Consider the following 26680-nt stretch of genomic DNA (forward strand, 5'->3'; position numbering starts at 1 on the left):
TGCAACCTGTATATTTTGTTATGGATAAATTATGTGGGAAGCGAGAGTGTTTCTGTACCAATAGCAATAACGACCAATGCTATGGCCATGTCATGGTAATTTTCGGTCCTTCACAGAAAACATGCTTGCATCAATCTGTAGTGTGCATGGTTAAGCATATATGTTACCATGGTCCAAGATTTATTGACACAGGTTGATCATATGCTGAATAATTCAACCACATTTTTGTTTGGAAGTGGAAAGGACTAATGGAAATTGCAATAATTGCAATGTGTAAAAAGAGTTGAGATACTGTATTATAATTTTGCTGCATGTCATTGTGGTATATATCATGTCTTGATTGGTGAATATGTTTAGTTTGTGAGATTTGAAGCAGAAATAATATGTGAATGTAGACAAAAGTGCTGGAGAAACTCAGCGGGTGCAGCAGCATCTATGGAGCGAAGGAAATAGGCAACGTTTCGGGCCGAAACCCTTCTTCAGACTGATGGGTTTTGGCCTGAAACGTTGCCTATTTTCTTCGGTCCATAGATGCTGCTGCACCCGCTGAGTTTCTCCAGCACTTTTGTCTACCTTCGATTTTCCAGCATCTGCAGTTCCTTCTTGAACATAATATGTGAATGCTTCATTGAGCATAATTCCAACTGGTAATTACGCACTTCGTCCGAGCACATTATCGCACGCGTCATACAAACCATCTTAAATGACCACCTAAACTGTCATTTGGCAACCTAAAAAGCTGTCAAGGTTGCCCGGCTGGCAACAGGGAGAAAAAGTTAAGTGAGAGCCCTGTGCAGTGATAATTTCTCTGGGAATGAAGACCTTGTTGTGCGCAAATGTCTGTCAGGAGTATTTTAGATTTATCAATCTGCAGAAGAAAATGTATCACTGCTCTAGAATATTATGTGGAGGTGCGCTGTACTTGATGTGACACCTTGAAGAAGGTCCGAGATCTCTTGTACTGTATTAAAAATCAATGTTATAATCACGATAAGCTGAAATAAAAATGTAACCAGAACTCCTTCCCACCTTTCAAGTATAAAAAAACGTTAAATGTATCAAACTTATAAAGATTAATTAAAAATGTAAGAGTTAACTTTTAAAATGTTGTTCATGTTCTCTCAAATATATTCATTACGCATCAGAAACAACTAATAATTTTCCTGGCTTGATGAAAATATTTGAATTCATGTTTTTGATTACATATATGAAAATAGAATATAGCTGCAGAGCCCTAAAACCATTTAAATCTAATGCATTGCAAGTGTCCTTGCCAACTAGTATAGACTAGAATATTTTAATAAGCATGACAGCCTCTTGGCATTACAAAGAACAAAGAGCATTTTTAATATTTCGTTGTGGCTATTATAATTTTGCTGGTTGAATTAAGCTAAATATAACTTCCAGACATGTAGATGATAATATCTAAACTCTATCCTTAAAATGCACCCTTAATTTTAGATAATGTTGAAAACATCGTTGCTGCTACCTTTTCATTTATCCACTTTTTATTCAGCTAACAAAAATGTGATTAAAAGCAGCCAAAATGGCTCACCGTTGGTGCAAAGATTTCATTGAAGCTTAATGATCATAAGAAATTGTTGTTTTCATTCATTTTATCTGAGGGCAAACACTCTTCCCTTTCAAGTTTGCAGTGAATATTCTGAGCTGTTTTGACATGAAGATAAAGTGCGGTTGATTAGTGTTGTCATTATTTTGACAGTTTGAGATGATTTGAGAGTATCATATAATCATACTCTACATTGGGGTTTTGGCTCAAAAATTATTTTTATTTCCTCCTGCAGCATATTGGCACAATATATTAAATGGGATTAATGAAAAACTTGTGATTGATTTTCCTCCCTGTGGGAAGTGGCTAGCACCTCCTTTCCTGGCGTGTCCTAATTAGCTATTTGCCATTTGGGGAGTTACAGATGTGATGCCACGTGTTATCACATTGGTTTATGACTCCTTGTTTCTAATGAGCTTGTGCATTTTCTAAATTGTAGCCATAAAGGTGCTTTGTCAGCCGTGTTGGCCAGACTTTAGGAAACAGCTATTCCCATGCAATATGAGCCTGTTCCGGGGGAAGATCTGGCTAATGGAAACTGACCCATAGACGAAAAAGTTGCTGCCGTCTACTTCGCATCAATCTCCTTTATTTTGTTCCTGACTACTTTTCCCACTCTTCACTACTGTTGCTATGTATCAGGATTTTCTACCTAAACTTCCAATGTAGCTTGATTCTTTGACAGGATACAGAATCAAGAGGGAGAAGTATAATTGAAGGGAAATGCAAGCTATAGAGTGGTGGATTAAATAATCCAGTCATAGAAACATAGAAAAATAGCTGCAGGAGTAGGAACCTACATTTGGCCCTTCGAGCCAGCCACATCCAGAAGATTAGTCAAGCATGATTTTCCCTTCATAAATCCATGCTGACTTCGACCGATCCTGTCACTGTTTTCCAAATGCGCCGCTATAACATCTTTAACAATCGACTCAAGCAACTTCCCCACTACCGATGGACATCTAACTGGTCTATAATTCCCTGTTTTCTCTCTCCCTCCTTTCTTAAAAAGTGGGGTTACATTAGCTACCCTCCAGTCCACAGAATCTGATCCAGAGTCGAGAGAACATTGGAAAATGATCACCAATGCATCCATGATTTGTAGGGCTACCTCCTTGAATACTATGGGATGCAGACCATCAGGCCCTGGGGATTTATCTGCCTTCAGTCCCAACAGTTTACCTAACACCATTTCCTGACTAATGTGGATTCCCTTCAGTTCCTCCCTCCCACTAGATCCTCAGTCCCCTAGTATTTCTGGGAGATTGTTTGTGTCTTCCTTAGTGAAGTCAGAACCAAAGTACTTGTTTAACTGTTCTGCCATTTCTTTGTTTCCCATTATAAATTGACCTGTGGCTGATTGTAAAGGACCTACATTTGTCTACACTAATCTTTTCCTTTTTACATATTTAAAGAAGCTTTTAGTGTCAGTTTTTATATTCCCTGCAAGCTCTCTTTCATACTCTTCCCCCCCTCTCTTAATTAACCCCTTTGTCCTCCTCTGTTGAGTTCTAAATTTCTCCCATTGCTGATTCCTTTTGCCAATGTATATACCTTTTCCTTGGATTTAACACTCTCCTTGATTTCCCTCGTTAGCCACGGTTGAGCCGCTTTCCCATTTTATTTTTCGCCAGACAGTGATGAACAATTTTTGGAGTTCATCCATGGAGTCTTTAAATCTTTGCCATTGCATCTCCACCATCAACCCTTACCAGTCTATCCTGATAAGGTTCACTACTTAAAAAACAGACAATTCACAAAAACGGTAGGTAAACCAACTCGAGCTTTACTGATCATCAGCCGGCGGAAGTGGCGGGGATACACCAGTCAAGTAAGCAACAGACACTTGACTTCCCTGCGCTACCACTTCAACGCACAAAGATTTGCACGGTGTTTTATACTGTGTGTCACTTAATCACATTCCACAATATGCTGCCAATATACATCACTACAGGACGGGTCTGAGCTTGTCTCTTATCAGTTGGTTGTCTCTCTTATCAATTAGTAGACACATTTCAACGGCATCTTATCAGTTGGTACTTCCAGGACAAGACATTTCAAAGGCATCTGTCTCTTATCAAAGATGATACTTTGAGGACGAGACATTTCAAAGGCATCGGTCATTGTCTCAATATACATCAACCTGAGACAAGCCTGAGCTTGTCTCTCTCTTACTTTTCCACTAGAGAAAGCCTGCTTGAGACGAAATATGTTACAACCTACAGTCAAGTATTTCACTATGTGTCTTTTATATATTTAAAAGCATTTAACCTTTTCAATCCAAGCCAATTCCCGTCTCACACCTTCAAAGTCTCCTTTCTTTAAGTTCAGAACCCAAGTCTCTGAATTAACTGTGTCACTTTCCATCCTAATGCAGAATTCCACCATATTATGGTCACTGTTGCCCGAGGGCCTTTGCACAACTTGGTCACTAACTAATCCTTCCTCATTGCACAATACCCAGTCTAGGAAGGCCTCCCTCTAGTCGGTTCTTCTACATATTGGTTTAAAAAAAGGAAATCCTCCTCAGCGCTGCTACCAATTTGGTTGGCCCAATCTATATGTAGATTAAAATCACCCCTGATAGCTGCTGTACCTTTGCTACACGCATCCCTAATTTCCTGCTTGATGCTATCCCCAACCTCCCTACTGCTGTTTGGTAGTCTATATACAACTCCAACGAGCGTTTTCTGCCCTTGGCTATTTCGCAGTTCTACCCATACCGATTCTACAGCATCCAAGCTAATCTCTTTCCTTGCTATTTGCATTAATATCCTCTTTAACCAGCAAAGCCACCCTACATCCTCTTCTGTCTATCCTTCCCAGCATGTTTAGCTCCCAGCCTTGGTCACCCTGGAGCCATGTCTCTGTAATTCCAACTATATCAGATTCCTTAACTACTAACTGCACATTCAATTCATCCACCTTATTACGAATGCTCCTTGTATTAACGCACAAAGCTTTCTATTTTTCTTATCTCCTACCTTTTGCTTCTGTCCTCCTTTTATGTCCCTCTGTCTCCTTGCATTGGTTCCCATCTGTGCAAAATACTATTGATACAGTCATTATATATCATAACAAGTACTTTAATTAGAATACATACAGGGACCATGGAAATGAGTACTGTAGGCTCCGAGTCGTAAGTTGAACTAACTTTCGCAGGGGATTTGTCGACAGGCTTTACAGGGGTCATCATCATCGGCACCAGCCCCGTTGGCAGTCCTTTTGCAGGAGCAGAAATAAGGTTCTGATCCCAGAACTGCTCATCCTGCGGAAATGCTGCATTGGGGCCATACTGGGATGCGTCACAGGTAAAAGTAACAGGTTTATTGACATTGTAATAAGCCAGGGTAGGTGGGCACGACATCTGACGTTTTAGAGTGTCAAAAGCATGTTGCTGCTGTTCGTGCCATGTCCAGGCAGTATCCTTGTGAGTAAGTTGCCGCAAGGGAGCCGAGATCTCGCTGAAGTTGGGAACGAATTTTCCGAGGTAAATAACCATGCCCAGAAATCTCTGCAGGCCTGCAGCATCAGTGGGTGTGGACATTTTGCTAACAGCCACAGTCTTAGAAGGATCCGCCTTGAGACCATCAGCCGTGAAAATATGCCCCACGTACTAGCTTACTTGGTTAGCACGGTACCAACATTTTTGGGGATTCAGTGTTAAGTCTCCTTCCTTGGCACGCTCGAGTACATTCTTCAAATTGGCATCATGTTGTTCCATGTCTTTTCCACCAACAATGATATTGTCCACGATGATAGCACAAGGGTATCCGTCGAACAGTTGCTCCATGGAGCGCTGAAATACCTCACTGGCTGAACTGATCCCACTTCTGACACTATGTGCAAAGTACTATTGATACAGAGTCATTATATATCATAACAAGTACTTTGATTAGAATACATGCAGGGACCATCAAAATGAGTACTGTAGGCTCTGAGTCATAAGTTGAACTAACTAACATGGCTGCCTGCATTCCACCAGGTGGTAGTGTGGAAACCTGACATGGATTACGGATCAGGTCAGCAGCAAAACCAGACACAGATCAAATCAACAATACTGTTTGATCTACACCATCCCCCTGCCCTGTTAGTTTAAACGTGACCTTTCCTACACTCTCCTGTTAACTGCACGCATACGCTTCCACATTGTGATTCCACTGTTTAGTTAAAACCCACCTGTGTAGCACTAGCAAACCTGTCTGCCAGAATGTCGGACCCCTCCAATTAAGGTGCAACCCGTCCCTTTTGTACAGGTCACCCCTGCCCCAGAAGGGACCGCAATGATCTAGAAACCTAAATCCCTGCCCCCTGCACCAACTCCTCGGCCACACATTACCCTCACTAGCAGGAGGTACTGGAAGCAACCCAGAGATAACCACCCTAGAATACATGCTTTTCAGCCTCCTACCTAGTTCTCAATACTCACGTTGCAGAACCTCCTTCCTCTTCTTACCCACGTCATTGTGCCTGCATGCACAACTCCTTCCGACTGTTCACCTTCCCTCTCGAGGATGTTCTTAAGTTGGTCTGAGACATGTTGGACCCTGGCACCAGGAGGTAACACACCTTCCTTGAGTCTCGCCTGTCGCCACAGAATCTCCTGTCCGCACCTCTGATAATGGAGTCACCCACCACTATTGCTCTGCCTGACGTCGATCTCGCCGGTCGAGCCTCAGCGCCAGGATTCGAGTCACAGATCTGTCCGCCGCTCAGACTGGAAATGGCGTCTGTCCCGACAGCTCCCAAGAGGGTGTACCTGTTTTCAAGAGGCACTTCCACCAAGGTCTCCTGCGCTCGTTTCATCCCCTTCCTTTCCGTCTCTAACCGTCACATCTCTTGTACTCTTAAGTGTTTGTGCATTTACAAACTGAACGTGCAGAACTGTTGAATTAGCTTGAGTAGTGCCATACCTTGAAGATAAAAATTCTTACTCGGACGTTTAAAAGCATGAAGTGCCTCTCCAGCCCAAAAGCATCAGCGTTGTATCATGCTTGAAATATATTATGATACATGTATCAAGCTCTTCAATGTTTTTCTGAAGTGAATTTGCATTAGCCGTGAAGGTGTGCTTGGTGACATTTTATGGCTGAATCTCTTTCCTGACGGCAGTATTGGCATCAGACGTACAACCTTTGCTGACCCCGACCCACCCTGGGGTCATTACCCGCACTAACATGGCAGTGGCAATTCATTTTTGCAGCTGCGCGGCTCTTTGAGTCTTGTAGATGTGGTATCCTTTCACCATTCTACCTGGTGTGATGGGCTGCAAGCTGCAGAGAGAAGGCCGTGTGCATGGATCACCCTGACAACTTATGCTCTCAAAGGCTTTTTAAAAAACTATTTCCAAGTGTTAAGGACCTGTCCCACGAGCATGCGGCAAACGTGAGCAAACCGGAAGCGGGGGCCGCGTGGAGGTCGAGTGATCCCGTGCGAGTTGACGTGAAGTTCGAGCGAAGTCTGCGGGTAGTTCGCGCTAGGCGTACGCCGTCAAGACGCTGCGCACGCCCGTCGAGGTGGTGCGTACGGCCTCAATGCGTCTGCGGGCCGGCAGGCCGTTGCCGCGCGGAATTTTTGGACAGTGTCAGCTTTTTGGAGCCCCGCGCGATGTCGGGACCAGCTCCACACAACTCCATAAGGCTCCGGCGATCGAAGTGGGACCGGCCCCGCGAGGCCGTACGGCTCAAGCGACCACGTTAGGTCGCGCTTGCCGCATGCAATCGCATGCTCGTGGGACAGGCCCTTTACTGATCATATCTGATCAGTAAAGGGCCCGATCTGATCATGGTAGGAAAAGTAATTCTAAAAAATGAAGTTCACCACTTTTTTGCTGGTATTTCTCAAAAATGAAGTCTGGTGGGTGGTCCCTTTCAGCCGTGGCTGGTGACCAAGCCAAGGGATGGATTTGTGGCAATGGGGCTCCAGGTGGGTTCAGCAGGTGCAGAAGAATGTATCCCTGATCTCAACAGACCTGCCAACTTGCAGTCAGTGTGTTCCAGCACTTTACATGGTGATTGGAATGTAACCTTTTGGTTTACTGAATCTTTCCTATTCTAGCGTTAATTGTTTAAAAGCAAGTTAATTGTTTAAAAGGATTGTCGGTATTTAATAACACTTTAAAATGTATTTCCTCCACACTGCATTCCAACCCCCTTCCATCCGCTCATTTTGATGTTGACACGGTTTTGCATTTCTTAAACTTGCACAGTTGTCAATCATTGATTCCATTGCTGCAAGTATTTGATTTTTTTTTGTGTAAGAAAAAGAAGCATAATCTGCATGCAGCTAAATGCATAGATTATAGCTATAATGAGAAAATGGATTGGATATTGCCAAAAAAAATGCCTTCATTTTGTCAACTCAAGCCACCATCTCCACTTATCTTTTTCACCATGGCTTATTAAAGGCCCAGTTATTGTATGGCAGAATGTTTCTCTGGTTATAGTTCCTTTCTTTAAAAGTACCCAGCTTTGTAATTCAGTTTTATGGTGCCTCTTTCTACTCACCTGTATTTGTACTTTTAGGTTTGAGGAGATGGGTAAAAGTGGTTCATAACCTGTACCCATTGTTGAGGTGTGAAGTGCCGCAGGTGAAATGTGTATGTTTTATAGACTAGTTTTGTTTGCAGTAAAAGATTGATTTAAAAGATTAAAAATGTGATTAGAATAGAATTAATATTTTTTTAAATTTCGGCTACAATTTTACTGGTCATCAAGTGAGTGCTTGTTTTTCAAATATAATTTCAATAGTGAAAATGCATTAATAAGAATTCTTATATTTAGCCCGTTTCATGCTAATCAGGATCAACAACTCTTGGATTTTGCACTTGATGTTACAAAGTTCTGGATGAAGATAGTGTGGACCTTAAGGCTTCCAGTATAATTAATTTGAATTTGTAAAGAGGTCCTAATGATATTTGGTAGACACAAAATGCTGGAGTACCTCAGCGGGACTGGCAGCATCTCTGGAGAGAAGGAATGGGTGATGCTTTGGGTCGAGACCCTTCTTACTCCAACATTTTGTGTCTACCTTTGATTTAAACCAGCATCTGCAGTTCTTTCCTACTTCTAATGATGTTCGGAGTCTTGTTTGACCATTGCAAAGCTATCAAGGATGCCAAAAGGGAAGCCAAGCTAGACTCCCAAGATAACCACACTGATATCCATCAATTGTGACATGGCTTGCATACTAAAAGATGCAACAAAGTAAAGGTGGGCAGTATCACTAGCAACCTGTCCCTTCCCGATGAGCTCAATGCATTCGATATAAGTAGAGCCAGGATGTTTAGGCACTAAAAAACTCTGAAATAGGCAGGCAAAAAGGCAGAATAAAATTACAAAAAAGGCACGAAAAAGGCATTTATTAACAAAAAAGGCATAACAAGGCATGTATTTCCACCACCAAAATATGGTTAAACATAATATAAAAGTATACGACATTAAATGACCAAAGTTACCTGTTTGCACATAATTACTAGCATTTTTTTCAAATTATCTGGTGTTAAACTATGCCGTCTGTCAGGCAGAATATGCTTCAGTTGTGAAAAACTTCTTTCTACTTCAGCTGAGGTCACTGGTGCATACCCGCAACATGCTACAGACTCTATATTTATGTCGATAACTTGTGCATTACAACTACCTTTGAGAACTTTAGCTATGTTTTGTATTTCTTCAAGAACTCTGTTAGCTAAAATCACTCTCACATTTTCCTTGTATGTCTTTATCTACATCGCCAGGAATTTTACGAATATGGTCAGTTACTCTGTTGAAAACCTGCAAGTATATATACCCAAGACTACCAATCTTTGTTGCCAGACATACTAGACGAATGTATGAATAGAAACTCAGAGTCAAACAAATTAATATCATATCTGTATAACATCCTTTTAAATATAGAAATCCCATCGTCAGAAGTAATTAGAAGAGCTTGGGAAGATGAACTTGGCCTAAAAATTCTTAAAGATAGGAAGAAAACCTATATATACACAATTGCTCGATTAACATTAGGCATTCGTTAATTCAATTTAAAATACTGCACAGACTCTACTATTCAAAGTCTAAATTGAATAGGATCTTTCCAAATGTATCTCCTATTTGTGATAAATGTCTCCTTCAGGAAGCAACTATAACACATTCCTTTGCCTCTTGTATAAATTTACATAATTTTTGGGGAGGAATTTTTGAAATTTATTCCAAAACACTAAAAACAAAATTGGACCCTGACACGGAATTGATTATTCTAGGTACGTCGGAAGCCTGCTCTGAGCCAAAGACGTTCCTTAATTATGGCCTGATAACAGCAAAAAAACTAATACTCAAATATTGGAAACATACACCTGTCCCTACTCTTAAAATGTGGATTACAAACATGTCTGAGACGCTACATCTTGAAAATATTAGACTTGTCTTAGCAGAAAAAATAGATCATTTTTTGAAGACATGGACACCATTCATTGATTTATTAGAAGGATATTATGGTACAACACAACTTTGGAGTTAAATCTAATTACGGGTTGGGTGATGGGTGGGGATCACCTACCACCAGACTCTGTCATCGGGCTACTGAATGGTCAACCCATAGGTTAGGTGGTAGTCCTAATCTCTCATTGCAGACCTTGGAGTTTTTCTGTGTAACTAATACTGTAAGACTATATTCTTCACTCTGGTTATTTTTCTCTTTGCACTACCTGTTGTACTTGTATGTGGCTTGATTGTACATATGTTGATTTTCTGTTTTTGGATTGAATTCTGTTTTTAATTTGTGTCTCTGTGATGTCTTTATTACTTGTTATATTCCGATTATATGTTATTCCGATTACTATGTAAGGTGTCCTTGAGATGTCTGAAAGGCGCCCATTAAATAACATTTATTATTATTATTATTATATGTATAGTATGAATTGATTTAACTTGATAGCATGCAAACAAAAGCTTTGCACTGTTTCTCAGTACATGTGAAATGTTTGGTGAACACTTAAAGTAGTAGTTGTTTTTGGATATGGAAGTGTAATCATTGTGCTTTGTACCTTGGAATTCTCTCGATGCTTATATGCCTATAGATGGAGTTCCAGCTGGAAGCCACAGAAGATTATATTAAGAATTGAGTGGAAGTTATGTTTGATATCATCTTTGAGTCAACAGCTTTGTGTAATTTTAGTCTGGAAAGTGCCTGGACACCTCTGTGGTGTTAAGCAGTTTAGACAATTTGTAAACAATATTCAAAGGAAATAGGATAAAATTGATGCCTTGTTTTTCTTTGTTCAGCCAGGCAATGGTTATCTTTGTGAAATAAGTTGTACATGTTCCAAAGACATGTGAAATTTTTGTCATTGAAATGTTTGCATTTTTGTTCAATTTCACTTGTCTTCCGAGTCTTTTTAAATAATCATATTAATAATTAGACTACTAGATGGTTGTTCCATAAGTTATGGAGTAGTGCTATAATCTTGATTTTAATGTTAACCATTTAATGTCTGATGGCCTTTTTGTACTAAACAGTAGGATCATCCAATGAGAATTATACTTCAAAAAAAGAACCTTAAATAAATCCCTACGAGTATTTATATGACATCCATAAAATAAACTTTTGATAGCTCGTGGTTTTGGTTGGTTAGTATTTTTCTGTTCCACATTAGGAAACGTCAGCTTTGCATGTATATGCACACAATCTGTAAGCCAAAGGCTAAATTGGGGCATAATTATTAAACAATTAATAACAATCAAGTTAAGATGTAAAAGGAGAAAACTCACTTCCTCACCGAGATAAGGGCTTAAAGCTAAAAATAGTTTTTTTCGTGGAGTAGGATTTTGTTTTTCTTGCAAAGCACCTAACAAAGCATAAAATCATAAAGGATATTTGTGGAAACCAGTTAATAAAGTTTAAGAATTAGAAATTCATAATTTCTTTCTGCTTTTGTTTTGCAGTTCAGTACCAAATGGAAATGATGAGAAGCTTGCGTCATGTTAACATTGACCACCTCCATGTTGGCTGGTATCAGTCAACTTACTATGGTTCTTTCGTCAGCCGAGCTCTTTTGGACTCCCAGTTTAGTTACCAACATGCGATAGAAGAGTCTGTGGTCCTCATCTACGGTCAGTGACGCTTTCCTATTCATTTCTTCTCCTGCACTGTTTACCTGGCAGTGCTGCCGAGCAGGCCCTCTCGGTAAATACCAGCCCAGTGTCTGCCTCAGCCCCAGCAGCAGCGCAGTCTAGACAGAGTTTCCTTCTTTCTGTTTATTTTTCTTGCTATCAGAGCCCTGATGTGTACATTCTGGAATGCTGAAGTTGCTGCTTCATTTTTTTTCTCATTCCTCTTCCCCCTTGTTGATGGCGGGTGGAACGGGACCAGATGTCTAACAAAAACTGATTGCTTAAGTCTGGCTCAGTACGTGACCTTACAGTTATGACACATTTTGCCAGATTTTGCCTCTGACAGCCGCTCACAAAACATTGACTGTTCCTAGCACAAAGATTTTCTTCTTTCTGACCATTTAGTAGTGTTTCCTTTACTTGCTAAACCAGATGTTCTGTGCAGTATCATAGCTGTAGGTAAAACATCTTTATTGCCTTCCCCAAGCTCGCTATTTGCCATAGCTGGCAGGCTGTTACAAAGTTTCCAACCGAGAAGTAAATGTTACATCCTGAATATCTGTCAGAAAAAATACTAATGAACACGATTAATCTTTGAGTAGGACAAAAATTGTTTCAGTATGTTAACAATCGGATTACAACAGAGAAGCTGTTAAAATATACTTGCACTCATTGGAAATTCTATGTAATGTTTTAACATTCCCTCCCGGATTTTCCATTTGTACCAAATTTTCATTTTTGTGTGCTAGTTTATTTTGTCTGTCTATTTTCAGTTTTCCATTTGATTGAAAATATTTTTTGAATGCAATTTTACTAACATTTAATGTGGAAGGAGAGGCTATTTACCTTGAAAGTTATTAAAATAGAACGGCTAGTAACCGCAGCTACATTTTATCAAAATAAACTCATCTGTTAACTGTCTTTCAAGCGTAAAACTGGGATTTCATGTAATAAATTAGTAACAAACTGAACATAAACAGATACATAAAGATTTATATTGTTGATCTTGGAAGATGCATACCTAACTTAAATCTATGTTAGGGAAGTGGCAGTGTGCACATATGTCCCAGTGGCATTTGCCATGGAACAACAGAAGCAATAGCTATCGTATTTGCATTTTTTACACTCAAAACCTCCAAAAGGGAAGCTGAAGTTCCTGTATATTGTTCTACCTCCCTATCAGTTTCTTGTTTAAAGAATGGCTGAAATTGCTGATTGAACTAGAGACAAATTTGTTACAGAACATAATAGCGTACATTATATTTTTAACCGTTTGGTCGTCTTTGGCATTACTTTTCTTTTGGGGGCACTAATAAAACTTTCAAATAACAAATCCTTTTTCGTCTGATTTGGTATGATTGAATATATTTTCAAGCTCTATTTATTCTGCCCCAATAATGTGCCTCATACTGTCCTCTGAGAGGAGAAAAAGTTTTCCATTTTTCTCCCCTATGTAGATGCTTGAGAATCAGGTTCTCTTTACCAATTCAGAGGTTTAATTCTCAAAGGAAGTTTTTTTCCGGATCTATTTCAATTTTGTAATTCCACAGAATTTCTGGAGTTTGACTTATCTTACTAGGAATATAAAATATTGCCCATGGATGTTTAATATGATGTGAGTAAGCCAAAACATCATATTCCATCAGTGCATAAGCACTCAGTACGGACAGAAGCTTATTTTTCCTACTAGACACAGGGGATTCACTGTATCAGGGCAAAGATTCCTTATTTGCAGCAGCAGATCCACAGAAAAATGTCAGGCCATTACATATGTTCCCTGTATGTGCTGTGCAAACAATGACTTTTCTACAGTGTTTACACAATTAGGGCCAATTTTCAGTACAGATTCAATGCCTTTACAAAAAAAGTTCTCTTGTTATAAGGTACGAGTCTGAAGAAGGGTTTCAGCCCGAAACGTTACCTATTTCCTTCGCTCCATAGATGCTGCCGCACCCGCACCAGCACTTTTGTCTACCTTCGATTTTCCAGCATCTGCAGTTCCTTCTTGAACATTTTCTCTTGTTATAATGTTGGGTCAGCCAGGCTGCTGCTTCAAATACCTGTATTTGTTGGGTCTTTTGCAAGAAGAGTATGTCAATGTTGATGCAGTTTGATTTTCACAATGATATCTCTGCAGTAGCAAGGCATTATTAATCTGTAAAATATAAGTGGTATTAAGAATTAGCTTACCCTTTCTCATCTTGATGTTTCCAGATCCAATCAAAACTGCACAGGGCTCTCTTTCACTGAAAGCTTATCGACTGACTCCAAAATTAATGGAAGTTTGCAAAGAGAAAGATTTCACTCCTGAAGGGTAAGTAATCACATTTGTTCTAGAGCCTTTAAATTTATCCAACATTACCATCAGATTTATTCAGTACATAAAGCAATATGTTGCTTTTGGCTATATTAAAAGTGGTCCTCAAATTGTATAACATACTATTATACCAAAACATCTGAGAACTATGTGTGTTGCAGTTGTGGCATATATTTCCTTAACTTGTGGATTGTGTTGCTCGTTGAGTTTTTCTGTAGTCTTGATTAGATTCAGACTGTGCACTCAACACAATTTAAACGATATATTATTGCGGACATTCACACATGGTGGGGTATAGAGGGTTGAGGAGCATACTTTGGAAGAAAATGAAGAGGACAAAAAGAGGCCATGGTAGCCCTGGCAGGTAATATTAAAGAGAATCCAAAGATATTTCAAAAGTACATTAAGGGAAAAGGGGTAACGAGAGAATTTGTGATGCCTCATTTAGAGTATTGTGTTCTGTTTTGGTCACTTTGCCGTATGAAAGATGCCATTAGGCTGAAAAGAGTACAGAGGAGATTTATAAGGATTTTGCCAGGACTCGTGTGCCTGAGTTAATGGGAGAGGTTGGGCAGACTAGGACTTTATTCGTTAGAATGCAGGTGTCTGAGGAATCCTACAGAGGGGTATAAAATCATGAGGAGAATAGATAAGGCGAATGCACTGCATCCCTATCCCAGGGTGGGGAATCAAAAACTCGAGGGCGTAGGTTAAAGGTGAGAGAGGAAAGATTTAACAGAAACCTGAGAGACAACTTTTATCACGCAAAAGATAGTGGATATATGGAATTAGCTACCAGTTGAATATTTAAGGCAAGTATAATAACATTTTAGAGACACTAAAAACGATACTGGATAGAAAAGGTCTGGAGGGATATGGGCTAAATGGGACTGGCTTGGGTGGAACATAAATGGATTTCTGGCGACAATGGTTATCAAGGGGTGTAGGGCAGGGGGGGGGGGGTATATGGATGGAACAGATTCACGTGGCTCTATACCTTTACTACTATTTTTCTGTTTCTAATTTTTTTTTAATCTGCAAATGCTGTGCCTGTCAGACTACATCTATGGAGAAAGAGAAAAACAGTTGATGTTTCAGGTCGAAGATAGATACAAAAAGCTGGAGTAATTCAGTGGAACAGGCAACATCTTTGCAGGGAAGGAATGGGTGACATTTCGGATCGAGACCCTTCCAGACTGGTTAGGGTTAAGAGATATAGACGGTGATGTGGAGAGATAAGTTCACGTTCAAGTTCAAAGAACAAAGATATGCAAAAAAGTATCGATGATAAAGGAAAAAGGCCATAGCAAGTTATTTGTAGGGTGAAAATGAAAAGCTAATGCGATTTGGATGGGGGAGGGATAGAGAGAGAGGGAATGCCAGGGCTACCTGAGGTGAGAGAAATCAATATTCATACCACTGGCCTGTAAGCTGCAGAAGCGAAATATGAGGCGTTTGTGTTTAGCCTCACTCTGACAATGGAGGAGACAGAGGACAGAAAGGTCTGTGTGGGAATGGGAAGGAGAATTAAAGTGTCCAGCAACCGGGAGATTGATTGGTTTACGTGTGCTGAGCGAAGGTGTTCCGCGAAATGATCGCCCAGTCTTCGTTTGGTCTCGCCGATGTATAAGAGTCCACATCTTGAACAACGGATCCAGTAGATGAGGTTGGAGGAGGTGCAAGTGACCTCTGCCTAACCTGAAAGGACTGTCAGAGTCCCTGGACAGAGTCGAGGGAGGAGGTACCGCGACAGGTGTTGCATCTTCTGCGGTTGCAGGGGAAGGTACCTGGGAGGGGGTGGTTTGGGTGGGAAGGGATGAGTTAACCAGGGAGTTGCGGAGGGAATGGTCTCTGCTGAAGGCAGAAAGGGTGGAGATGGGAAAATATGGCTAGTGGTGGGATCCCGTTGGAGGTGGTGGAAATTTCGGAGGATTATGTGTTGTGTTTGACATGTTTCCGGTCAATGGCCTTTGAAAACCAACAGTGAGAAAACAGTCATGTTTAAGGGTTAAGAGAAAGAAAAGATAGAGACAGAAATAAACTGAACACTCAAAGTAGTGGTGCTGCTGACTGAAATGCGATGAAGGCTTATTAAGTCCAGGTGATCTGTCTGGAAGAGATGTAAGTAGGAGATTATTGAGGATGGAGGAGAAAATAGGACAGTTGTAGGATTGTGTGTGTGAAGCAGAGCATGTTAACTGTGTGTTATTATGAATTTAATGATTTCAGATAATCTTCTTTCTGTTTTTTTGCTGGCTATTCCCCAGGATTCCCTTTTGTTTCAGATTTCCAACAACTTGTTTCTGTCTGCTTTAATTTCTCTCTTTTCTTTTCATCTTAAGATAGATCACTGCAATGAACAAGCCTTATGACCCTCCTTAAGGGCCTGTCCCACTTTCACGACCTCTGCTGAGTTATCCTTGACTCGCAGCATGGTTGTCACGAGGTCGTAGGTAGGTCGTAGCAGGTCGTGATGCTAGTCGTAGGTACCCATGCCATCAAGTAGGTCAGGGCGTTTTTTCAACATGATGAAAAATGTCCACGAGTAAAAAAGGTCGTGAATTAGGTTGTGAAAGTGGGATGGGCCCTTTACCTGACAGCACGAGTTGCAGCATTTTCTCGTAGACAATAGACAATAGGTGCAGGAGTAGGCCATTCGGCCCTTCAAGCCAGCAGCGCCATTCAATGTGATCATGGCTGATAATCCACAATCAGTACCCCGTTCCTGCCTTCTCCTCATACCCCCTGACACCGCTATCTTTAAGAGCCCTATGTAGCTCTCTCTTGAAAGTATCCAGAGAACCGGCCTCCACGGCCCTCTGAGGCAGAGAATTCCACACTCACAACTCTGTGTGTGAAAAAGATTGAAACCTGAACTTTTTCTCTCTCCATAGACTCCACCTTTCCTTCTCAATATTTTCTTCACCTTGTGTTTATATTTTAATATATATTTTGTGCTGTTTTTGTTCAGTTTGCATCTTCAAGGAGTAATAACATCCTCTATTCCAATCTTGTTAATTTATTTATCCAATTTCTCTTTCAGAGCACTTATGCTAATTGCCTCAAACATTTCATGTAGAAGTACGTCTATCCCATTTATCATGTTGCACAAAGACACTTTTCCTGACTGATTTATTGGGTTGGTTAGTGATCATCTAGTATTTATTCCTGCCAGAATTAAATATTCTCACACAAGAAAACTTCACCAGCTATCCCATTGATATATAATTTAGGAATACTTCTATGAAGTCAACTTTTTGAAAGAACCAGATCATACACTGTTCAGCTCATCCTGATGGATATGCCGCCATTTTATTCTGGTGCAGGTGATGTTTATGTGCACTTTACGTTTGCACTAGGTCCAAGTCCCATTCTAGTTAAAAGAATAATAAGACTGCAACCTCACTGCAGTGCAAGGGAGTGCTGCATTATCAAAGGTGCATTTTTTCAGATAGGATGTTAAGTTAACACTATCTACTGATTCAAGTAGATGTCAAAGATTTTAATGCACTAATTATAGGAGTTAAGGAGTTTCCCCATATGTAATTACTAGAGAAAATTTCAATTCCTTACAATTGATCAACATTGCTGAGAGTGAATCTGATCATGATCAAGTTAGTGTTTGTGGGAACTACTTGTATGCCTATTGGCTGCCCCTTTCTTCCATCATTACAACAATTATTCTTTCATAAACTGCTTTGCAAATTTTAAAAAATAGAGCATTTGGGTTCAACTTTGGCAGAACATGGCAGCTCTGCGTATGCGATGGTTGATGGGGTGAAAGGTGAGGTCTAGGGAGACTCTGTCCCTGTTGCGACTGGGGGGGGGGGGGGGGGAGCAAGAGCGGAGCTGTGGGATACCGAAGAGACCCTAGTGAGGGCCTCATCTATGATGGAAGAGGGGAACCCCCGTCCCCTAAAGAATGAGGACATCTCAGATATCCTGGTATGGAACACCTCATCTTGTACGGAAGAATTGGGAGTAGGGGATAGAGTCTTTGCATGAGGCAGGGTGGGAAGAAGTGCAATGTAGATAGCTGTGGGAGTCAGTACATCAGCAGATTGTCCCTCTTGTCTACATGTGGCTCATATCTCTCCATACCAAAAAGCAAAAAGTAGAATTCATAATTCATGCATATATCATTGTCACTTCTTAAGAATTTTGATACGTCAAGAGAACGGAATACTTCTCAAGGTTGAAGAAAACTACTCAAGTGGAATATGGAATGTAAATACACAATAATTTGCTGGCATCCCATTAGTCTCTAAGATGCTATCGGGAAACATAAGGGCAAAAAATGGAGCTTAGATACAAGGAACTGCAGATACAGGTTAATAAAAAGGACAAAGTGCTAAAGTAACTCAGCGGGTCATGCATTATCTCTGGAGAACATGGATTGATGACATTGCGGGTCAGGACCCTTCTTCAGACTGATTGTAGGTGGGGTGAAAATAACTAGAAAAGAGGAAGGTAGATGGTGAATATAGGCCAGTAATGAAAAGACAGAAATTGTGAGATAAAAGGAATGAAGAGTTGCAAATTGTGAAGCTCAAGGAGGAAATGGAGGGGAAAGGGAGAAATAGTACGAGTCCTGGAAGGGCACAAGGGTGGGTGGGGGAAAGTGGTGAAGATGGGGAGGGGGATTTGGAGGAAGGAAAAGGGGAGGGTTACTAAAATTGGAGAATTCAATGTTCGTACCATTGGATTGTGAACTACCCAAGTGGAATACTGAGGTATTCTTCCTCTAGTTTGTGTGTGTGCCTGGCAATGGAGGAGGACCAGGGTGTCGGGGGTTATGGGGAGAAGGCAGGAGAATGGGGTTAAGAGGGAAAGATAGGTCAACCATGATTGAATGGCCTAATGCTGCTCCTATCACTTATGAGGCCAGAAAAATCTGTATGGGAATGGGAAGACAAGTTAAAATGGTTAGCAACCAGGAAATCCGGTAGGCCTTTGCGGACCAAGCGCAAATGTTAGGCGAAATGGAGGCGGAAGTGGTGTCTGTGAATCTCTGTCTCACCTGGAATGACTACTTGAGGTCCCTGGATGGAGGTCGGGGAGAAGATTTGCAGACAGGTGTTGCAGGGGAAAGTACCTGGGGAGGGGATGCTTTGGGTGGGGTGGGATGAGTGAGCCTAGAAGTTGCGGAGGAAGCAGTGTCTGTTGAAGGACATGGGTGTGGGAGATGTTCCTGGTGGTGGGATCACATTGGAGGTGATGGAAATGTCGGAGGATGGATGTTGTGTTGGATGTGGAGGCTGGTGGGGTGAAAGGTGAGGACTATGTGATCTTTAACCATGTTCAATCTGGGAGGAGGAGGAGCAAGAGCATAACTATGGGAAACAGAGGAGTTGCAGGTGAGGGATCCATCTATGACAGCAAGGGAAGCCACGGTTACTAAAGAACGAGGACATCTCAGATACCCTGGGGTGGAAAGTCTCAACTGAAGGAGCAGAAGTGGCAGAGTCGGAGAAATTGAGAGTAGGGGATAGCATCTTTGCAAGAGACAGGGTGGGAGGAAGTGTAATCCAGATAACTGTGGGAGACTGAAGAAGGGTTTCGGCCCGAAACGTCGCCTATTTCCTTCGCTCCATAGATGCTGCTGCACCCGCTGAGTTCCCCCAGCAATTTTGTGTACCTTAACTGTGGGAGACCGCAGGTTTATAGTAGACATCAATCAATAGTCTGTCCCTTGTGATGGAGACAGAGCGATGAAGAAAGGGGAGAGAGGTGTCAGAGTTGTCCACGTGAATTTGTGGGCAGGGTGGAATTTGTTGTGATTAGACACTTTATATCAAATGGTCACTTAAGTATCCTGTTCATAATTTGTATTTCAGAATGCATAAGGCGTTTATGCCTGAAAAACAGTCTTGACCCAAAATATCACCCATTCCTTCTCCCCAGCGATGCTGCCTGTCCTGCTGAGTTACTCCAGAATTTTGGGTCTACCTTTGATTTAAACCAGCATCTGCAGTTCTTTCCTATACATTAGGTGTTTATGCGCCTCGACAAAACATTAAACAACCTGTAGCAGTGATTCCCAAAATGACACAGCAGCCAATCGTTTATAATATTGAGGCAATTTCATTACAAAAAGTTCACAAGAAAGCTTAAAGTTGTTAACAACAGTAATTAAAATGATAACTTCCCTGCTATGGGACTATTTCATGTCGATATATAAGCTACATATCATCTTTATGAATTTATTTGAATGATAACAAATAGTAAATAGGTAAAAGGAATTCTACCAAAACTTTGAACCAAACTTTTGCTTAGTTTTAAGATCCATTCATCCATCAGTATATTATGTTTCAGAAGGTTACAAGATAGCTTACAATTCAAGTCTTTAAGTGACATGATATTCAAAGGAATGAAGCCCTGTGACTGAAAGTTTTTGAAAGTTCATCGTTGAATTTATGTAAGATGCTAATTGGGACACAATTGGACTATTGTCTGAGTTCCAGGCACACTCGTGGATGGATCTTAAAACTAAGCAAAGGCAGTGTCAGAGTTTTGACAGAATGATGGCATGAATGAGAGGTTATAATTATGAACAGAAGCTTATTGAATTGGGTCCCTTCATGACAGGATAAGACCAATGGGAGGCAATGTTTTCAAAATTGAGAGAATTAGTCATGAGATTATCGCCATTGTCGGGGTACCTGATAATATGAACATAGACCCATGATCTGCAACAAAGCAGAAGCTAAATCAATTATTTCCAGAATCATTACTAAAATGTGTGCAATTTCAAAGGGCCTGTTTCCGTGCTGTATGACTCTATGGCTGGTTTGTATGGAAGTCTCAAGTTTATATGGGGCAATATTTGTTTCCATCAGTGGAGGGAGCTCTTGTGTTTTTACAGCGCTCACAGCACCTCTTGTGTTTAAGCCTGGGTGGTGCCACTGCATAGGAGACCATTCTGCCCATAGAGGTCTATGCCAACTTAGCGCAGAGTATAAATTCTGATTCCCCACCCCTAGTGAGAGTATGTGTTCTGAATTTTTTCACATTCCTCTTCATACTTTTGGGGGAGGGGGAAATTAAATCTGTACATGTTATACTTTGAATCATAAGTTCATTCATTACTGATAGGTGCAGAATTAGGCCTTTTGTCCCATCAAGTCTACCCCGCCATTCAATCATGGCTGATCTTATCTTTCCCTCTCAACCCCATCTCCCCATAACTCCTGAAACCAGTCTCAATTAAGAATCTCTTAATCTCCACCTTAAATATATCCATTGACTTGGCCTCCACAGCCTTCTGTGGCAATGAATGTCCCAGATTCACCACCCTCTGACTAAAGAAATTCCCCCTCATCTCCTTTCTGAAGGTCCATCCTTTTATTCTGAGGCTATGGCCTCTGGTCCTAGACTCTCCCATGTGGAGAGATCCTCTCCACATCCACTCTATAACAGGCTCTCATCAGATTAATGGTCAGTCTTCTATCTATTTCACTAATATAAATCATGATAGTATGCACCTTATTAAATCTTAACTCAACTTTTATTTTCTGAGGAGTTTATTTGCCTCGACAGTCTAACTTTTAACTCAATCTTTCATCCTTGGAATCATTCCAGCAATTCCTTTCTGCTCCCTTTCTTGGACCTTCGCATCCATTTTCTGCTGATAGTTGGTACAGAATGTATTTCAAAAATTCAATGTGAACTTCCCTGCTTTTGCACATTGTTTTTATATATAAAGCATATTATCCTAACACTTTCCTAATTGATCTCCCAACTTTTAGGTTTAGGTTGAGTATTGTCATGTATACCAAGGTACAGTGAAAAGCTTTGTTTTGCATGCTATCCAAACAGATCAGACAATACTATACATAAATACAATCAAGTAAAATAGATAGAGCAAAGGGTCCAGAATAAAGATCAGAATACAGTTCTGGATACAGAGTTATAATTCTCAGCATTGTAGCGCATCAGTTCCATAGACAATGACTGATGTCCACAATGCAGCATAGGTGAATCGGACAGTGACCTAGCTTATGGATGGACCATTCAGAAGCTTCATAATAGAGGGAAGGAAGCAGTTCTTGAGTCTGGTGATGCACGCACTCAAGCTTCTGTACCTTCTGTCTGATAGAAGCAGGGAGAAGAAGGAATGATGAGGGTGGAACAAGTCTTTGATTATGTTGGGGGCTTTATCAAGGTAGCATGAAGTGTAGATTGTGTCAGTGGTGGGACGTCAGGCTTGTGTGATGGACTGATCCTGATCTACAGTGCACTGCAATTTCTTGTTGTCTTGGACAGAGCTGTTCCCAAACCAACCTGTGATGCAGCCTGTGGAAGGCATTGGAGATAATGCTGAATTTTCTCTTAAGCATCCTGAAGTAGATAACTAGCCACATCTTGTTGACTTTGAGCGAAGTTTCAACTGCCAGTTTCAAAGATTTCTGTGCATATCCATCAGTAACTTTCTTTGTGAACAGCTTAGAACCGTGCTATATATGTTCCAAATTGTCTCCGTATTCTTTTTGCCAGTGTGCATCACTTTGCTCTATTCTGTATTACATTTCATTTACCTGTTATCTTTGCATTCAGCCAGATTGTCATCCTAGCAGTCTTTGGCTATATTCCTCATACTCTTGCATTACAGGTTTTGTGTCATCAGCAAATTTGTAAATTTTGCCACACGCTATGTTTAAGTCATATACGTTAAGAATAAAGTGGTGGTCCCATCATTGCCCTTTGGAGAAGACCACAATCTACCACTCGCCATTCAAACGTTGTCGTTACCTTTAAATCAAATTTCTAAAGCTCAATGCTGCTTCGTTTTGTTCTATGGACATTCATGTTATTGATCAGCCTTTGTGTGGGATCTTATAATATACTTTGTGAAAGTCTATACAAACAACATCCACGACATTACGTTAGTGGAAACAAGGAACTGCAGATGCTGGTTTAAAAAAGAGGCACAAAGTGCTTGAGCAATTCAGCAGGTCAAGCAATATCTGGAGAAGATGGATAGGTGATATTTCAGGTTGGGTACCTTCTTCAGGCTTTTACATTCCCTTCATCGGCATACTGTGTTACCCACATTACGAATTCAATCAGGCAATCTTAAACATCTTAAACATCACTTGTCAACAGTCTTAAACATTATTTGATTTGAACAAATTGCTTCAGGCTCTTTTTTAAAAATAATTTGATCTGTTCACCAAGTGCTTATCAAAGCTTTTCCTGATCCTTGTTTTTTTTAAAACATAGCCACAACTGAGATCGAACGACGAGCTTGCAGTGGCCCGACAAGCCTTTGCTTCCATTTTGAAATAAGGAAGTCATTTTGAAGTGTTCTGTCACCTGGTGAGGGTGGTAAATTCTTCTGCATCAGCTGTCCCTATCCACCCCACAGTAACCCAGAGTGCATCTTGTAAAGACCAGGTAACTGGTTAATTCATAGGTTAACCAGTTTTACTAGTTTCTCCTCCGTAGTAATTTATACCATATTCATTACCACAACTATCACCTTCTGAGATGTTGGCACCACTCTCCTGGTACTGCTACATATTTAATATTTCAGTTATACCTTCCTCCTCTGTGCACAGATCACCTTTATCCTGAATTTGGCCCATTCCTTGTCACTACCCATTAAAAAAACTTGAATTCATGTTTATCCAAATTGCTGTTCTCTTAAGCCCCTGTCCCACTTAGGAAAACTGAACGGAAACCTCTGGTGACCTTGCCCACGACCCAAGGTTTCCATAAGGTTGCCGGAAGTTTTGGTCACTCTCCCTAATGGTCGAAAGTGGTTTCCGCTTGGTCGAGGCTTCTTCTAGGTTGCTTCGATTGTTTCATCATGATCAAAACCGGCCTCGACTAAAAATAGGTTGCCGTTTCGTCAAAGCCAGTGGAGTGGGGTCGCTATTTACTTACAGGCAGTCGAAGGCCATCTCCTTCGCTGTCCGGTCATTTTGATTGGCTCATTGGAGTTTCACGACCTAGAAGACCCACCGGTAGGTAAAATGCCCGTTAAACTTTATTAAACTTCTTAAAACTGTCTCCACTCCTTCTCCCCCCCCTTCTCTCCCCTTCTCCCCACTTCTCCCCCCTTCTCTCTCCCCTTCTCTCCCCTTCTCCCCCACCCCGCGCTCTCTAAAGGACTTACCATGCTCTGTGCCAGCCGTTTACCTTCCTCTTCATCGCACAGACAGCGCACCCCCACTCTCCATGGCCCCCACCTTCGCGGTGTGTGTGTGCGTGTGCATGTGCGTGTGCGTGTGTGTGTGTGTGTGGTCGGTAGATGCAGCTCACGCTTCGATCGAGACCTCATGGAAACCTTGGGTCACGGGCAAGGTCACCAGAGGTTTCCTAAGTGGGACAGGGGCTTTACAATAGTCTCTCACTTGTCTTCTTTCTCTTTTTTTGTTCCCTCTCACCGTGCTATGTTGAGCCTAACTTTCTGGAATTATTCTCCTGATATGTGTCGTGCAGTCTTTTTGTTTTCCTTTCATCAACGTCTCTGTCTTTGCTATCTGGATATTTCTGACATTCGTTCTTTAACTTTTCCTCCTTGTGGGGACTGTGCCTAACCTGTACCCAAGGCATCTCCTCTTGAAGGTCACGCAATGTTCAATTCTATTTCTAGCTACCAATATTTTGTTGTGTTTAACCCTGAATCGCTTCTCATTCTGCTGAATCATGGAATCGTAGGGAGGTAATAGAAAAATGAACTTGACTATGATCCATTTTAGAGGTTCTACTTCAGGGTTGAGGTTCAGCCCCTTAATAGAGGTTCAGCCCCTTAATAATAATCTAAATTTAATCTAAATGCTCCAATATTCTCTTGCTGCAATATGCTGCTTCTTAATATTCTCCCACAAGTGCTTGGACAATTTGGTGTAATTTCCCCCCAATTGTAATTAAATCAACAATGGCTTCATCATTGTGCCAGAAACGTATCCATCAAGATGGTTCTTCCAAGCACATTTCAGGAAGGCCCCTACCATGATATCCTTTGATGTCATTGGCTTAATTAAAGTTATTTGTTGTTATAGGCTTAAGTATAATCACCACTTTACTGTCCGCACATTTCAAATTTCCATATAGGTTTGCTCCTGTGTCTTCTCATTATTTTTTGGCCTGTTATAATATCTGAGAAAACATGATAGCTTCCTCTTGCTTAACTTTGTAAATGGTTTTATAACCTCTCATTGAATTTTTCTCTTTTCAGCAATAAATTCTGCACATCTTTTTTTATCTCCCCCTCTGTACCATAGACTATTAAGTGCCCAGTTCTGTCATCTTGGCTGTTTTAATTTGTGACCACTATATTATATTTCCACAAAGCTATTTCCATTTTCAGTCACCAATCTAATTCATCGCATTTGCAACGCCTGCATGCAAACATTCTAAGCTTATTTTTGAAATTCCTTCTAGTTTCTCTTGGTCTGCCCTCATTTGTCCTGTCTCCTTCTCTACCACAATTTAACACTGCTAGAGTGCACCTTGTTGTTCTGAGAGTCTCGGGACCATACACTGGAGTTCGAGGCGTAGTACTAAACGAGTACTTAGCATCGATATTCATCAAGCAGAAGGACTAAGAGGATAGTGAATCAGTGTGTGATATACTGCTTCATAGAAACAGACCCTTCAGCCAAACTCATCTATACCGACCAAACCCTTCCAAACTACTCCCACTTGCCTGAGCCTGACCCATAATCCATTTAAACTTTTCCTACCCATGTACCAAATGGCTTTTAATTGTTTTTGTAATTGTCTCGACTACTTTCTTTGATGGCTTGCTCCATATACCCAGCACCCTTAGTGTGAATGAATGGCTCCTCGGGAGTGAACAATGACCAATGACGAGATGGAGTACAGGAAGGAGATAGAGAACTTAGTGACATGATATCATGACATTAACCTCTCCCTCAATTTCAGCAAGACAAAGGAGCTTGTGATTGACCAGGAAACATGGTGAAGTACATGCCGCAATCAGCATCAATGGTGCCTAAGTGGACATGGTTGAGAGCTTCAAGTTTCTTGGCGATAATATTTCCAATGATCTGTCGTAGTCCAAGCACATTGATGCAATGGTCAAGAAGGTACACCAATGCTTCTGCTTCCTGAGAAGATTGAGGAAATTCGGAATGTCTCCAATGACTCTTACAAATTTCTTCAGATGCACCATAGAATGCATACTGACAGGTTGCATCTCAGCTTGATTTGCGAACAGCTCTACCCAAGATCACAAGAAATTGCAGAGTGATATAGATGTGTCCAGTCCATCGAACAGACCAAACTTCCTCCCATTTACTCAATCTACACTTCACGCTGCCTCGGAAAAGCAGCCAACATAAAGTCTTTTCCCACCCTGATCATTCCACCTCTTCCCTGCTCCTCTCTGGCAGAAGTTACAGGAGCTTGGAAGCTTGCAGCACCAGGTTCAGGAACAGCTTCCTCCCCGCTGTTATGAGGCATCTGAACAGCCCTTCCATAACCTAGGGCAGAGTCAATGCACCTCTGCCCTATTGTGAATTTTGTCTTTGGAACTGATGTGCCACAATGCTGAGCACTATATTCTGGACTCCATATCTATCCCATTACTCAATCTATTGCACTTGACTGATTGTATGTATAGTATGTGTAGGAAAGAACTGCAGATGCTGGTTTAAATCAAAGATAGACACAAAATGCTGGAGTAACTCAGCAGAACAGGCAGCATCTCTGGAGAGAAGGAATGGGGGT

At 41.1% G+C, this 26680-nt stretch overlaps 1 protein-coding gene across 1 annotated transcript in view; it reads left to right on the forward strand.

The window, feature by feature from the left end:
- eif3h (eukaryotic translation initiation factor 3 subunit H) overlaps positions 1-26680 on the forward strand; it is a 122048-nt gene that overhangs the window by 76377 nt on the left and 18991 nt on the right. The window contains exons 3-4 of the mRNA XM_033019215.1: positions 11494-11661; positions 13876-13975. Of these exons, the coding sequence (XP_032875106.1) occupies positions 11494-11661; positions 13876-13975 (268 nt within the window). The remainder of the gene's footprint in view (positions 1-11493; positions 11662-13875; positions 13976-26680) is intronic.

This window comes from Amblyraja radiata, chromosome 4 (genome assembly GCF_010909765.2).
Source record: "Amblyraja radiata isolate CabotCenter1 chromosome 4, sAmbRad1.1.pri, whole genome shotgun sequence".
Lineage (NCBI taxonomy): Eukaryota > Metazoa > Chordata > Chondrichthyes > Rajiformes > Rajidae > Amblyraja > Amblyraja radiata.